Source organism: Alexandromys fortis, unplaced genomic scaffold (genome assembly GCF_014885135.2).
Source record: "Alexandromys fortis isolate MF-2015 unplaced genomic scaffold, M_Fortis_MF-2015_v1.1 scaffold_27, whole genome shotgun sequence".
Taxonomy (NCBI): domain Eukaryota; kingdom Metazoa; phylum Chordata; class Mammalia; order Rodentia; family Cricetidae; genus Alexandromys; species Alexandromys fortis.
In genome coordinates, this window is record NW_026067952.1 from 11,364,782 (window position 1) to 11,379,097 (window position 14,316).

The window sequence follows — 14,316 nt, forward strand, 5'->3', positions numbered from 1 at the left end:
GAGAGAGAGAGAGAGAGAGAGAGAGAGAGAGAGAGAGAGAGAGAGAGAGAGAATGCGGCCCTAAGAGGGAAGAGAGTGGCAGACGGCAGAGGCGGTGGTGAGATTAGAAGTAGTGATGGGGGTGGAAAGAGAAGACAATTGGTGAGGCTAAAGCGCACACTTGGAAAACCAAGATGGCCTGGGGAGGAGAGAGAGGCTGGATCGGTTACAACAGATGGTTCCCAGGGCATTTGAGAGCATCACATCTATTCAGATGATCTGGCTGCAGGAAAGGTCAGGGGTCTGATTAGGAGTGAAGTGCCCGCTGGCATGTCAGAAAAACAATGGTGGTGAAGTCCATCGAGAAGGACCAGACACGAAAAACCAAAAAAAAAAAGAAGGACCAGACAGTCAGGTATCTGATTTGGAACTCTGAACTCGAATGAGGAAGAGAGAATTAAAGACTGTGATAAAAGAATCTGGGGTCCTGGAAGGTAGGGTGCTCTGTCAGTAAAGTGCAAGCAGGGGGACCCGAATTAGATTCCTAGAACCCAAGTGCAAATGCTGGGGGTGGTGAGGCGTGCTTCTATAATCCCAGTGCTGGAGGCGGACCCAGGCAGGTCTCCAGCGCTCTGTGACCAGCCAGCCTAGCACCAGGCTAGAGAGAAACTCTGTCTCAAAAAACAAAATAGATCGCTTCTGAGGAACAATAGCCTAAGCTGGCCTTTGACTTCTATGGGCATATATGTACACATGCATACATGCTCACACATACACGCTTGTGCGCGCGCGCGCACACACACACACACACACACACACACACACTGTCTGGGCAATCAAGTCCATAACCTGGGTGCCAATGTGAGCTATAGGGACAAAGCACAGGCTTCAGCATGGAGAGTGTTTCAAATCCCATCTCAGGGGTTTGTCTATGGAGCAGAGGAACAAAGTGGAACTCCCCCAAGGAAAACAAGCAAACCAGGAACCGCCCAACAAGGATATGTGAGAGATATTCAGGGAGGAGGAGAGGGGCTTCAAGGAGAACGAGAAGTCAGGAAGGAGAGCTGCCCTGTGGATACAGAGTGCAGAAGGAGAGATTGCAGGACCCAGATCTTGACTCTAGAAGGAACAACTTTTGACAGGTGGAGATGATCTAATTAGAGTCGCAATCATAGATGTTATTATCTGAGGGCCGACTCTGTGCTTGGGCATTGTGCTCAACACCAAGGAGCTAGCACCATGAGGGAGGGATGGTGGCTCCCAATTGCAGATGAGAAACCTGAGGTTTAGACAGACTGAATGATTGCCCAGAGTTATAAAACCAGTGAGCGGCAGGATTTAGGCTTCCCGTGTGGTCGGGCAGCTTCCCCCTTCCTGGGACTTTCTGCTTCTCACGCGCCAAAAGAGTTCAGATCGCAGCGCACAGGGTTGTGCTGTGGCTCCCGGGCTGTTAGCTTTTCGTTAACTTGACACGAGCTAGAGTCATCTGAGAAGAGGGAACTTCAGTTGAGGAAGTGCCTGCATCAAATCAGCCTGTAGGAAGTCTGGTGGCGGGGTGGGCATTTTCCTGATTAACGGTTGATGTGAGAGGGCCAGCACACGGGAGGTGAAGCCACCCCTGAGTGGATCATGAGAGGGCAAGAAAGCAGGCTGAGTAAGCTATGGAGGGCAAGTCAGCCAGCAACATTCCCCATGGCCTAACTCCCGGCTCCTGCCCTGACTTCCCTTCATAACAGATCGTGATCTGAGTGTGTAAGCAAAACAAACCCTTTCCTGAAGCTGCTTTTGGCCAGTGTTTATCACGGCATCAGAAACCCCAACTCAGACAGTTCCTGTGCCAGAACCCCGCACCATCACTGCCTCTGGTTTCCAAACCAGAGGCCTCCTATGACCCATGATTCCTTGCTCTTTCTTACTACTTAAATCCAGTGTTTTACCAAAAAGCATTGGTCCTACCTTCTAAATATCAAATCAACTTGTTTCTGCCTCATTTACCCATTCAATATTTACTTTTTACTTTTAAAAATTTGAATATTTAGGTACATATCTGTGTGTTCCTGAGTGGGTGTGTATGTGCACCCCCATATACGCAGGTGCCCACAGGGATCAGAAAAGGAATAGGAGTTACAGGTGAGCCACCATGTGGATGCTGGGAACTGAACCTGGGTCCTCTGCAAAATCAGTAAACGCTCTAAACTTCTGAGCCGTCTGTCCAGCCCCAGTGATATTTACTGAGCAACCTACTATGGAGCAGGCTCTGTGTACTAGGGCTGTAACAGAACAAAACCCATCAGCTGCTTCCGGTTGTCATCTAGAGGGAGAACCAGCAGTAATAAGAGTGGGGATGGGGTGACGTAGGCCAAGGAGACAGAATTCTGGGCCAGCTATTCTACAGAGTGTGGTCAGGGAAGGTTCCAGACGTTTGAATAAGCGATACTGGAAAAGGAAAGGAGCGGGGTATGCCAATGCTAATTCAGGAGTATCGTTGGAGGGCTAGAGGAATGGCCAGTGGCATGTCCCTAGCATGCAAGAGGCTCTAGATCTTCGGAAGCATCCTCCAGAGAGTTACAATAATTCTCTTTCTATCTGAGGGCTGGATAGGGCCCTATCTGAAGATAGTTCACTTGGGACCTATAGACTGTCATGTGCAAACACTACTGCTAACTTAGCTGAATGCCTTCGGGCAAATGACTTAACTTCTCTCTGGGTCCTGTTCCTCATCTGGTAGAAGAGGATGATAAAAGAATCATTAAGAGGTTTCAGTGACGGGAAGCATTAGGTAAGAATGGTCTTTGAAGATGTCCACATCCAAATTCTCAAAGCCTGTGAATGTCGTGTTGCAAAAGAGACTGTCCTTATAGGACCAAGGATCTTCCAACAGGGAGATTAGCTGGGAGCACCAAGGACAGTGCCATGGAATCCCAAGAAGCCTTAGAGGAGGGAGCCAGGAGAGTCCAAGTCAGAGACGTCATAGAGAAGCAGAGGGTCCCGAGCCTGGAAGCCGAGAGGCACAGAGTCTCCCTGGAGCCTGAGGAAGAATGCACCATGCCTATACCTTGACTTTAGGTCCATAAAACCCGTTTTGGACTTCTCGTTTCCAGATCGCTTTTGCGGTGTGAGGAATTGAACTCAATCCCTTTTGTACACTGTACAACTGAGTTATATTAACAGCTTTCTAATTATTATTATAAATATTGAGGCGAAGTCTCACTGCATAGCTCTGGCTGACTTGGAACTTTCTATATAGACCAGGCTGCCATCAAACTCAAGAAATCCACCTGCCTCTGCCTCCAAAGCGTTGGGATTAAAGGTGTGTGCCACCATGCCTGGCCAACAGCTGGATTATTTTATTTAACAAAATTTGTGGCAACTTGTTGTAGCAACAATAGAAAACTAATACATGAACACTATGCCCTTGATTTTAACAGTGCTGTTACTGCGCTCTTGTGTCCACACTCTGCAATACGGTAACCACCATCTTTGGCCACTTCTGCTGTCCCAGCCTCTCTGGTGACCTTTCCAGGATCACCTTGGTCACTGGGTCTGTTCCCTTGAATTCCTGTCCCACTAAAACCTTTCTCCTCTAGCCTTGCAACTGAGGGCCCTTGCTGCTGGTCCCCCATGTTAGAACTACTTTTTAAAAATGTCCTACTGAATACAAAACCATTCAAGGGTCCAGGAAATGCGATGCTCAGGGATATTGAGAAGATCATGTAATTTCACAGGCGTGTTTTGCAGAAGAGAAAAATGAAATGCAGGGAGGAGAAGTCACTTATTTAAAATTGCAGAGCAAGTTGGCAGGGGGGGCAGGAATGGAGCGCAGCCTCCAGCCTCCAGGGAGGGTTCTCTCTGACGTGTTACCCCCCTCCCACTCTAGAGTTCTACGGTGCCTCCAAAAGCTCTCTCTCTCTCCCTTCTTCTTCAGTTCCAGCCAGTCTAAAAAGGGCCCTCAGAGTCGCCCACAACACCCAGCTGAGCTTCTTGACAAACACCTTAAGGGTACAGCATTGCCTGTTGGCTGCCATCAGCTCTCCAGTGGGTGGTAAGTGCACTAACGGGAATTCCCGGGAGCTCTACACAATGTCCTTGGCCCACTCCCAAGAGGCCACCACAAGCCAGACAATCACCAGGGCTGGGGAGGTGGCACATTTGGGGTTTTGGGTCAGCACTGGGATGTCCGTTTTCTAATTCTGGGAAGGCCTCTGACTAAGGCCAGGAGTGTGGCCACACTCTCATTCACTCAGAGGAGGGAGGAGGCCTGGTCTTCCTTACTCTTTCCATTGCCTTCAGGTTCCCTCTGCTTCCTGATGAGTTTAGGAACAGGGAGAGAGGAGACAAAGACTAGTGGTTAGGGTTGTTTCCTTAGTGGGAAAACGGTTGGACTAGACAACCTCTAGCTAGTATGTGAGTCTCCATGTGAGTGCAGGGGCTGGGTGTGGAGCCCACCCTCTAGTTCCTTGTTGCCAGTTGCAAAGTCTAAACCCAGATCTCAACAGGCTTCGACCCCTGTGATGTCAGGGGTGCTCTCCCCAGCTGTATAACGTCTCAGATGAGACCGTGAACCAATAGACAAGGCTAAGTGAAAGCTCAAAAAAGTGAACCTTTCAGGAAAGAAATTATTTTGTTCAACTTCTTTTTTTCTTCTCTCTCTCTCTCTCTCTCTCTCTCTCTCTCTCTCTCTCTCTCTCTCTTTCAGACAGGGTTTCTCTGTAGTTTTGAAGCCTTTCTTGGAACCAGCTCTTGAAAACCAGGTTGGCCTTGAACTCACAGAGATCCACCTTCCTCTGCCTCTCAAGTGCTGGGATTAGCCTGGTGGTGGTGGCACACGCCTTTAATCCCAGCACTTGGGAGGCAGAGGCAGGCGGATCTCTGTGAGTTCGAGACCAGCCTGGTCTACAAGAGCTAGTTCCAGGACAGGCACCAAAACCACAGAGAAACTCTGTCTCGAAGAACAAACAAACAACAAAAAGCAAAAAACAACAAAACAAAACAAACAACAACAACAAAAAACCCAAGTGTTGGGATTAAAGTCATGCACCCTATCACTGCCTGGCTCTGCTCAGTTTCTGAAAGGGAAGGAGTCTGTAGACTAGAAAAGTAGAAAGTGTGCCAAGGTGGCTGGAGTCTAGCAACCACTGAAGAGAGTCAATGGAAGAAAAGGAAGCGTGAGGGGGAGCATTAGGCCACAGGGCCTCACTAGGCCACACAGGGCCTCACTAGGCCACACAGGGCCTCACTAGGCCACACAGGGCCTCAGGCCACGCCTACTGTACTTTCTACGTTTGTGTGTGTCTGAAAGTTTTCCATAATGAAAATTAGTAGCAGCTGGGGCTGGAGAGATGGCTCAGTGGTTAAGAGCACCAGAAGACCCAAGTTCAATTCTCAGCATCCACATGACTGCTCACAACTGTCTCTAACTCCAGCCCCAGGGAATATAGTGCCCTCTTCTGACTACTGTGGGCACTGGGTGCCTGTGGTATACAGAGCCATCCATGCAGGCAATACATAGGAAATAAACATAAATAAATCTTTTAAAAAATTAGTAGCTGTTTAGTGGTAATGGGTTAGCCATTGTCTTAGAAGTCATTTGAGCAAGAGGAGGGTGGGAACAATATGCTCTGATTGGAGTGCATTAAACATTTCGTTATTGCTAAAGAGTTTAAGCATTCAGAAAGTAATAAAAATAGTAAAACAGACATTAGGAAATTATCATCCAGAAATGCAACGAACTGTTTACTGTTTCCATATCTGCTCACGCCTCAACGTGAGCACGTGGGGAAGAGGTCATCAGGGACGACAGGTTTCCCAAGCCTTGTTTGTAGGATAGCATGGAACAGGCTATACTTTCTGCTGTATTGGTTTTACTTATTAAAAATGTATTTAGTAATTTTTATTATTTCTCCTTTCCACCCTCACCCCTCTGTGTGTGTGTGTGCGCGCGCGCCACACACACACACCATGGCACAGGTGTGGCCATCACAGGACAACTTTGTGGCATTCTCTTTTGACCTTTGTGCAAGTTCTGAGCATCACACTCATGTCCTTAAGCATCATCAGGCAGCACAGTCCTTTACCTGCCCAACCATCTTGCCAGCCTGTTGGGGGAGGCTGTGGGGGGACAGGGTCCTCTATAGTCGAGGCTGGCCTCAAACTACATGAAGATGACCTAGAACTTCTTGATCCTTCTGCCTCCACTTCTCAAGTGCTGGGATTTCAGGTGTGTGCCACACCATGTAGTCTATGTGGTGACAGGGACAGGACCCGGGGCTTCATGCATACCACACGAACACTACCAACTATGACACACGCCCCAGCCCCTGTATTGGCTTTATACACAGATCTCATAGAGGTTTTTGTTTTGTTTTGTTTGAGAAAGGGTTTAACTATGTAACCCCTGCTGGCCTGGAACTTGCTATGAAGAGAGATCTGCCTGTCTCTGCCTCTCAAGTGGGGTTTAAAGGTGTGTGCCACCATAAACAGCTAAAGCCATATAGATTCATTTTCCAAACATCCCCTGACTCCTTCAAAAAGGATTAGAAGTGGGTAAGGGGCTGCCCAGGTGGGGAGGCTTTAAAGTTAAATAAGAAGCTTAGGCTAAGATAGCGGTGTAGAGAAGTAGATGCAGAATGTCCGTGTGTACAGGCACTGCCTGGGGTTGGTGGGGAGAGAAAAGGCAAGAGAACTCTCATGCTCTGGAAACACTGTTTGTGTGCACCATTGAGTTGAAAAAGTATTCATCGCCAGCAAAAGTTGAATAACAATGACTGTTTTTCTCCACCTTTTTAGAGCTATATGTATAACCTTTCATAAAATGTTACCTATCTACGTACTTATGGGTACGTAGATACCCAAGCCCCTCCCCCAACACACACATTTACTACGCGCGACTTTGCTATTGTTGTACATATTATTAAAGCATAGATCAAAGTCGATTTTTGAAAAATCTTGTGCTGTAAGACTTATCAGAACTTGAGTGAAATGAGTCCTGGAGTCCAGGGAAAGAATGATTGGCTCTAAAACCTCTGTGCAGGGCTGAGGAATAGCTCAGGGTACATCATAATATGCACCAAGCCTGAGGCCCTGGGTTTCAACTCTAGCATTGCACACAAACAAATGAAAATGCAAAACCCTTCAGCAACGGTGGAGGCAGGGCCAGAGATCATAGCTCTAGCCATATGCGGTTCCCTGCCACCGGCCCTCAGGCCTAAGTCCTGTTAAGTAAGCATACAACTCTTGGAACTACCACCAGCACTCAGAGAGCAGCTCAGGGGCAAGTGCATCGGGCCCTCAGCCTCCTCACAGCCTCCAAACAGGCCACTTCTCCACTCTGCCTTTATGAGGCCCCTTGGCCTCTGGGCGAAAGCCAATCTTACCCTCTGCTCAGTTTCCCTTCCCAGCCTCATCTCCTTCCACTCTGACTGGAAACAAGCGAGTAACTCTATGCCCCAGATATATCCAGTTCTCCAGTGTTTCCTAAACATGCCACGAACTCAGGGGAAGCCATGGTTCCCGGTTTTCTCTGCCTGGATTGCTGGCCCACCACTCTCCTCTCTTTTCCTCCGTCTGATTTCATCTCAGTTGCCATTTCTCCTGAAGCATCCTTTGACTGCTCTGAGCTCAGCTGGATCATCTCATGCCCTCCCTTCTTAGGGCTTGACTATTCCTGATTTTTTGCCTCAAGTACAAAGCTGAGTATTATCCCAGCACTGGGGAGGCTGATGCAGGATGATGACTGAGTTCAAGAGCAATCTGGGCTCCACAGCAAGGCCCTTTCTCAAAAATAAAATATATAAACACACACACACACACACACACACACACACACACACACACACTAGTACACTGTATTCTTCAAGAGAACTGCTGAATACTTGGGTACCAAGTATTGTCTGAAGAATATGGTTGGGGAACTCAGACAAGAGAGTAAAGGCATTTCTCAGGTTAGGTGTTTGACACAGTGCTGGGCATGGGGTGGGGGTGGGGGTGAGGGTGGAAAATGATGGTTTTAGTTGTTTCCTCATTAGGAGTTCACACAGTTCTATATTATCTACAAGTCTAAGTGATTCCTACCACGAATTTCTTGATACAATTCAGGTTTACTTCCAGCAGTATAATTTACTGATTTTTAAACTATCACCTTTCAAGGTCTGGCATGGGACAAGTGGAAAATGGCGGCCTCAGTAATCCAGGTCCGGGGCAGTTTGGCGCGTGGGGAAGGTGGGGGCAAGTGCTGAGCACAGGGACAGGGACTCCAGCTCTGGTCTCCACCTCGTTTGTTAGCTGTGGGCGGGTCCCTGGAGAAGCTGACAGGAAGCCCTGTCATCTCTCTGAGCCACGGTTTACTCATCCATGAAGTGAGCATGGCTTTCTTGGCTACGTCATGAGGCCGTTGCCAGGATCACACACATGTGACAGGGACTGGAAAGTTTGATGCTCCTTACACATCCAGAGGTTGTTAGGACACCAGGAAAATCCGCAGTAACACAAGAAGGCATAGGACAGAGAGAACGTCTAATGGCCTCTCTTTCCCCAGACAAGAGCGGGATGTATCAGAGGCTACAGTGATATTGAAAGCATGGGGGACCTGGGAATTTGTCAGCGCTTCCTCACAGGGCTATCTCAGCCCGACTCATCCAGGGATCTTCACTTCCTTGACTGCAGGCGCTAACCAGAGAGAGCTCTTTATTCTCTCAGAGCACATCACTCAAAACCAGCCTCCTGGGCAGGACTCCATTACAGCCCGAGTCTCGGAGTCACGCTTACTCATGTGGCCTGCGCTCAGTGGCTTAAAATTTTTGTCTACTCTGATTTTTCTCAAATCATACCTAGGAAGGACAAACACGTAGATGGAGATTCTCCCCAGCTCGCACTAAGAGACAGGGATGCTTAAAATAAAGCAAAAGGCAAGGATCCAATTAGAGACTTGGTAGCAACCCTCCCTCACCCCACAATCAAAGTACAAAAGAAACACTCAAGAAAGCGAAAGCAAAAACAGATTGAATCTTTTTTTTTTTTCTTCTTCTTGCCTTGGTAATGAAAGACCAGAGATATGAAATCAAAAGCCGAAGACTGTAAAGAAAAACACTTTCAATTTAGAAGCCAGGAGGTCAGGGACCAGTTCTGGTCTCAATCATTGGCAATCAAAGTTTGTGTCCTTGGACACTTCATTTAAGACAACTGAAGGAGTAAGATCGGCGGTGTGTTTACTTGGTGATTGCTACGGTGATGGCCACCTCTCTCAGTCCCTCTTCCCTGTAGGTCACCATTATTGGGTGACATTCCACCTAAGAAGGTGTGAGAGAACTCAAGGGTGAGTTCTGACACTACTGCTTACTACTACAGGAGTAGACTCCAGGTCCAGGCCAGGAAGGCACACGATGCATCCCTCCAATAAGATCTTTATTTGTGAGTGCGCATGTGAGTATGTGTGGTGCCTCTCTCTCTTTTTCTGTGTGTGTGTGCATGAGTATTGTGTGTGTGGTACCTCTATGTGTGTGTGTTAGATATGCATGTGAGTATGTGTGTGTGGTACCTCTGTGTGTGTGCGTGCGCATGTGTGTTAGATGTGCATGTGAGAAAAAAAAAGATGCGCATGTGAGTATGTGTGTGTGTGTGTGCATATGTGTGGTACCTCTCTCTATTTCTCTCTCTGTATGTGTGTGTGTGTGTGTGTGCATGTGTGTGGTACCTCTCTCTCTTTCTCTCTCTGTATGTGTGTGTGCATGAGTGTGTGTTAGATGTGCAAGTGAGCGTGTGTGTGTGCATGAGTATGTGTGTGTGGTACCCCTCCTCTCTCTGTGTTAGATGTACATGTGGAAGCCATGGATAAATCTCAGGCGTTGTTCCTCATGAGCCATCCATCTTGTCTTTGTTTTTTGTATTTGTTTTTGTTTTTTCCTTTGAGACAGGGTCTCTCAGTGGAACCTTAGGCTCACCAATTAGCACAGGCAGACTATTGAGCCCCAGGGACCCTGTTTTCTCCTCCCCAGAGTTGGGGTAACAAATGAGTGCTCCCCCAGGTTTTCTACATGGGTGCTGGAGTTCGAACTCGGGTCTCATGCTTGCACAGCAAGCACTGTACCAGCTGAGTGCTCCCTCTATTCCCCAGAAAAGGTGTTTAAAGGGACCTTGAAACCCATGTGCTATCGGTGCCTATTTCAATGTAACCCTTGAACATAAAGAACACAGTACTTAATGGTAAATATTTAAGGTTGATGATTGTGTTAGAGTTTGGTTGGGAAGAAGCTTGACCAAGATCCACAATCTTTTTCTTCTCAAACAATGTGTAAGTATTTTCAAAAATTAAATGACACACTGGCTGGGGATGTTCCCCTAAATGTTCCCCTGAGAGGAATAAATGATGCTGGGAGGAGGGAGGGGGTTTCCTAGAGAGGCCGTTGTGAGCCAAATCCTTCAGGAAAGATTTCTGACGAATGGGTGGAGGCACAGCAGTGAATGGCACGTGACCATGTCCAGGAAACCCTGGCAGCCCGTCTTAGGGTAAACAAGAGGCGAGCTTATCTGGAGTCAGGATGCATTATCCATGAAGGGTGGGAAAGATGGCTCGCTAATGGGGAGGTAGGGAGGGGCTGGACTCCCAGGGCCTCAAGATAGACAGAGGAGTGAGCAACATTATCTGTGGGCTGGCAAGCAATGACATCTCTATAAATTTTCAGTCATGTCACCCACTAGTGTTCAGTGAAGGGGTAATTAGGTGCAAATTATCTCCATGATTTCTAAAAGTTTTCGATAGATGTTTTAAATGGTCCGGAACAGCCATGTTCTCATCAACGCCTGAGAACACACTTAGGGATAGGAAAGACCAGACGGGAACAGCCAGTCACGTCTCAGAATGGAAGTGGATGGGAGTGCAAGGGGCCCCAAGAGACCACGCTGGGACCTGTCTGACTTAATTTTTTATAAGCGATTCAGAAAAAGTAGAGCAAAAAGAAAACTCCAGGACTGAGGCACTTATTAAACCCTTTCAGGCAGGGTAATGTTATGCCAAGAGGGGAAGCAGAGCAAAACGGCAGCTGGACATCCGTGTGGAGAACTGCAAGTCGATGCGGTCAGGTAGAAATAACCCCCACATGGTGCTGTGCTCCAGGCTAGACCAGGTGCTTTGTGCATAGCTTTCCACATGGCCTGATGTGTGTAGATCAGAACATCTGACAAAAGGACGAGAGGCAACAGGACAGGACCCGAAATCAAAGCAGAAATGACCCTGTCTCTATGAAAGAATGACACATCTGGAGACAGTGGTCAGGTTGAGAGTGAACGCCTCCTGATAGCCACAGAGAACAACAAAAGTGACCTAGGATAAATGTGACTGTTCTCGGAGGTGGCTCACCTTGATGGGAGAGCTTAAGTTTAACACTGACAAGGGTGTGAGAGAGGAAGAATTGAAGCCTGTAAGGCCGGGAGGGATAAGCACCAAGTAAACATAACCTTCTCTTCAAATCCTGACACATCTAAGCAAACTGTCTTCTCTTAAAGTGCAAAATGCCACGGGCATAAGAAGGGCTCCCACTTGAGCTCATTCAGCCTCATCTCTCAGAGTTGGTGACGGTCGAGAAGAAGGATGAAAGTCACAAGACCTCCAGGGGCCAAGGTCAGCTGAGAGCACACACACCCTAATCTCCAGGGTGGGGGCTCTTTTTGCTCACATTCAGGAAGTCTAGAAGAATCTTACTTTTGCTCCAGTGGAAACCCATGAATCGTGATGTGTGGCAGAGTTAAACCCACAAACAAACTAGAGAAAGTTTTCATTGAAAGTCAGGTAACAATTATAAACCCTTAGGAGGCCAACTATCAGCTGGGGCAAAGGATTCTTTAACACATTCTAATTTTTTAAAAACATATCATCTTTGGAGAGTCTGAAAAAAATCTAGAGCTTCTCTCCAAGAAAACCATACATTTTCACATAGAAACACAAATTAGCAGAAAATTTCAGAGAATTTATGATCCCTGGAGTCTCTTGCCCCGTTAAAAAAATTGCTGTTCTGGCAGATTCTTCTTAACAGAATGCCTGCTTAACCACTCCTCTCAGGATAATTCAGGCTACCACTAATTTCCTCCAGCAACGTTAACTCTGTTTCAACATTATTTATTAGAAGTTGGGAGAGAGCAGAGAAATTAGTGCGACTGCCCTCGACCCCATGTGATATAATGTCCTGGCTTAAACAAGACTAGAGCCAACTCACTAGTTCTGTGACCTTGGGCAAATTACTTAAACCATCAGGGTCTGTATCCTCATCTGTAAAATGGGGGCAGGTGCTACAGCTAGCTCACAAAATATATACCAGGATTAAATGAGCTAATTCCTGTCAAATGTAGCGCCAAGCCTGGCCCATAGTGCACGACTATTATTATGCGTGTATCCATGCAGGCATTATGCATGCATCCATCCAATCCCCTCTTGGAGCTCCGACTTCACATGCCAGTGATGAGCAGCTCACCGCCTTCTGGGCTGGCTGAGCAACTCCAATTGTTACAAACTTCCTGCATTGGGCCGAAATGTGCTTTCTTGCAACCCCCCACCCCCACTGTCAGTTGGCCTCAGTTCTGCCTAGTGGGGCCATGCCGATCCAGTCTATCCCGATGGCCCTCCAGTCACCAAGACAGCGATCCGGTCGGTCCTCGCCCTCCTCCCTCCCCCTTCTCCAGCTCCAACATCCTCGGCTTCTTCTCCAGCCCACAACACACTGGCTGCGCTTACTATTTACTCTGAGGCGTTGTACGGTTTCCCTCACTCACAACCTTGCAGGCCACACGCCCCGGCGCCACCGCGGCCAACCCGACCCTCCGCTCCGCCCCCGCCCGCCGCCCCTGTCCGCGGTGCTGAACCGAACCCGGCCCGTGGGCCCCGCCCGGCTAGTGCTGACCCGGCGCCAGCCCCCCACCCCCAAAGAGGCCCGGCCGGTGCCGCCCCCCAACCCCCGCCCGGCACCCCGGCCCCGGCCCCGCGCTCGCCCACCTGCCCGGCGAAGGGCGCGTCCGCCCCGGCCGGTTTCCCGGCCCCCGCCGCCGCCGCGAGGCAGCAGAGCGCGGGCAGCAGTGGCAGCAGCCGCCCCGGGGCCCGCCAGGCGCTCGAGCGCGCGGCCTGGACCGGCGCAGCGCAGCCGCCCCGGCTCCTCGGCATCCCGGCGGCGGGGGCCCAGCCGCCCGGCTGCGATGGCGGCGGCGGCGGCGGCGGCTCCGGCCGGGTCCTCCTGCTGCAGCCGCTGCGGAGCCGCCGAGTCACGGCGCCGCGGACGCGCGCCCGGCCCGCCTGCCTTCGCCGCCGCCGCCGCCTCGGCCGCCGCGCGCCCCCGCCTCCGCGCGCCCCGCCCCGGCGAGGGGCGGCCGGGGGCGCGGGGGGCAGCGCCCGAGCGGGACCTGCGGGCGGCGGGCGGCGGGGCTGCGGGAGGCGCTAGCTCGAGGCGCCGGGTGCAAAGAGGGCAACCCCGAGGGAGGGCGAAGAGGCCAGATAAATAATGCTGGCCCTGGGGTGGCCCGGCCGGGCCTGGGGTCTGCAGCCCTTGGCTAGCCCTGGAGAAGGGCTGAGGGGCAACCCTGGAGAAGAAGGAGCTGGGGAGACAATCTGGGTTGAAAAGAAAGAGCCAAAGAAATGCTTGGCATCGGAGAAGGGGGTCTCAGGGACTTTCCTCGAGGAATGGTGCTGAGAAGCTGAAAGAACAGACCTGGGCAGTGCTTAAATGGGTTGGGGGACAACCCTGGGAAGCTCTCTCCTTTGAGGGAGCATCTCCCATCCCCTATGTGTCCCACATTGATGGATCACCTTCTACACCTGGTACCCTGGGCTACTGGGGCTACGAAAGCAAAAAGGAAGACCCATGAGCGGAGGTGTATATTTCAGAGGGTCACACCTAGTAAGAAAATGTAAGCACGGAAAAAACGGGGCACTACCTATCGAGTATCAGAAAAGATTCTTGGGGTTCAGGCTCAAGGGGGCTTGAGTAAAGTTACGTGGAAGGAGGTGAGGCTTTAGCAAGGCCCTGAAGGAAAGGGGAGGAGTGGAGGGTACAGAATGGGGTTGGGGCAGTTTCTGTGGAGTCCCTGTGGGTCCCTGTAGTGTTCCTACAGAGAACTGCCAGGAAGAGAGAGATAACAGGTGGTGAGTGCTGGGATTATCACTCTGGGCTCTTCCCATATGGAGGGGGTGACTAGAGGTTTTCCTGAGCAGGATAATGTATAAATTATGGTGGGTTGGTGGTTTGGAGGTATGGAGCAGGTGTGTTAGGGATAGACCTCCGTCCAAGCACTGGTTCATCTCACTTTTGTAAGGTGTTGTACTTGCTGCTGTATACAGCTGCTCCTTGGCATTTAATAAATGTC

At 49.7% G+C, this 14,316-nt stretch overlaps 1 protein-coding gene across 2 annotated transcripts in view; it reads right to left on the reverse strand.

The window, feature by feature from the left end:
- Positions 1-13,163, reverse strand: part of Mmp24 (matrix metallopeptidase 24) — a 43,221-nt gene extending 30,058 nt beyond the window's left edge. For both annotated transcript variants that reach the window (XM_050151096.1, XM_050151098.1), the window contains exon 1: positions 12,956-13,163. In XM_050151096.1, coding sequence (XP_050007053.1) covers positions 12,956-13,120 — 165 coding nt within the window. In that variant the 5' untranslated portion in view covers positions 13,121-13,163. The remainder of the gene's footprint in view (positions 1-12,955) is intronic.
- Between the last annotated feature and the right edge of the window lie 1,153 nt (positions 13,164-14,316).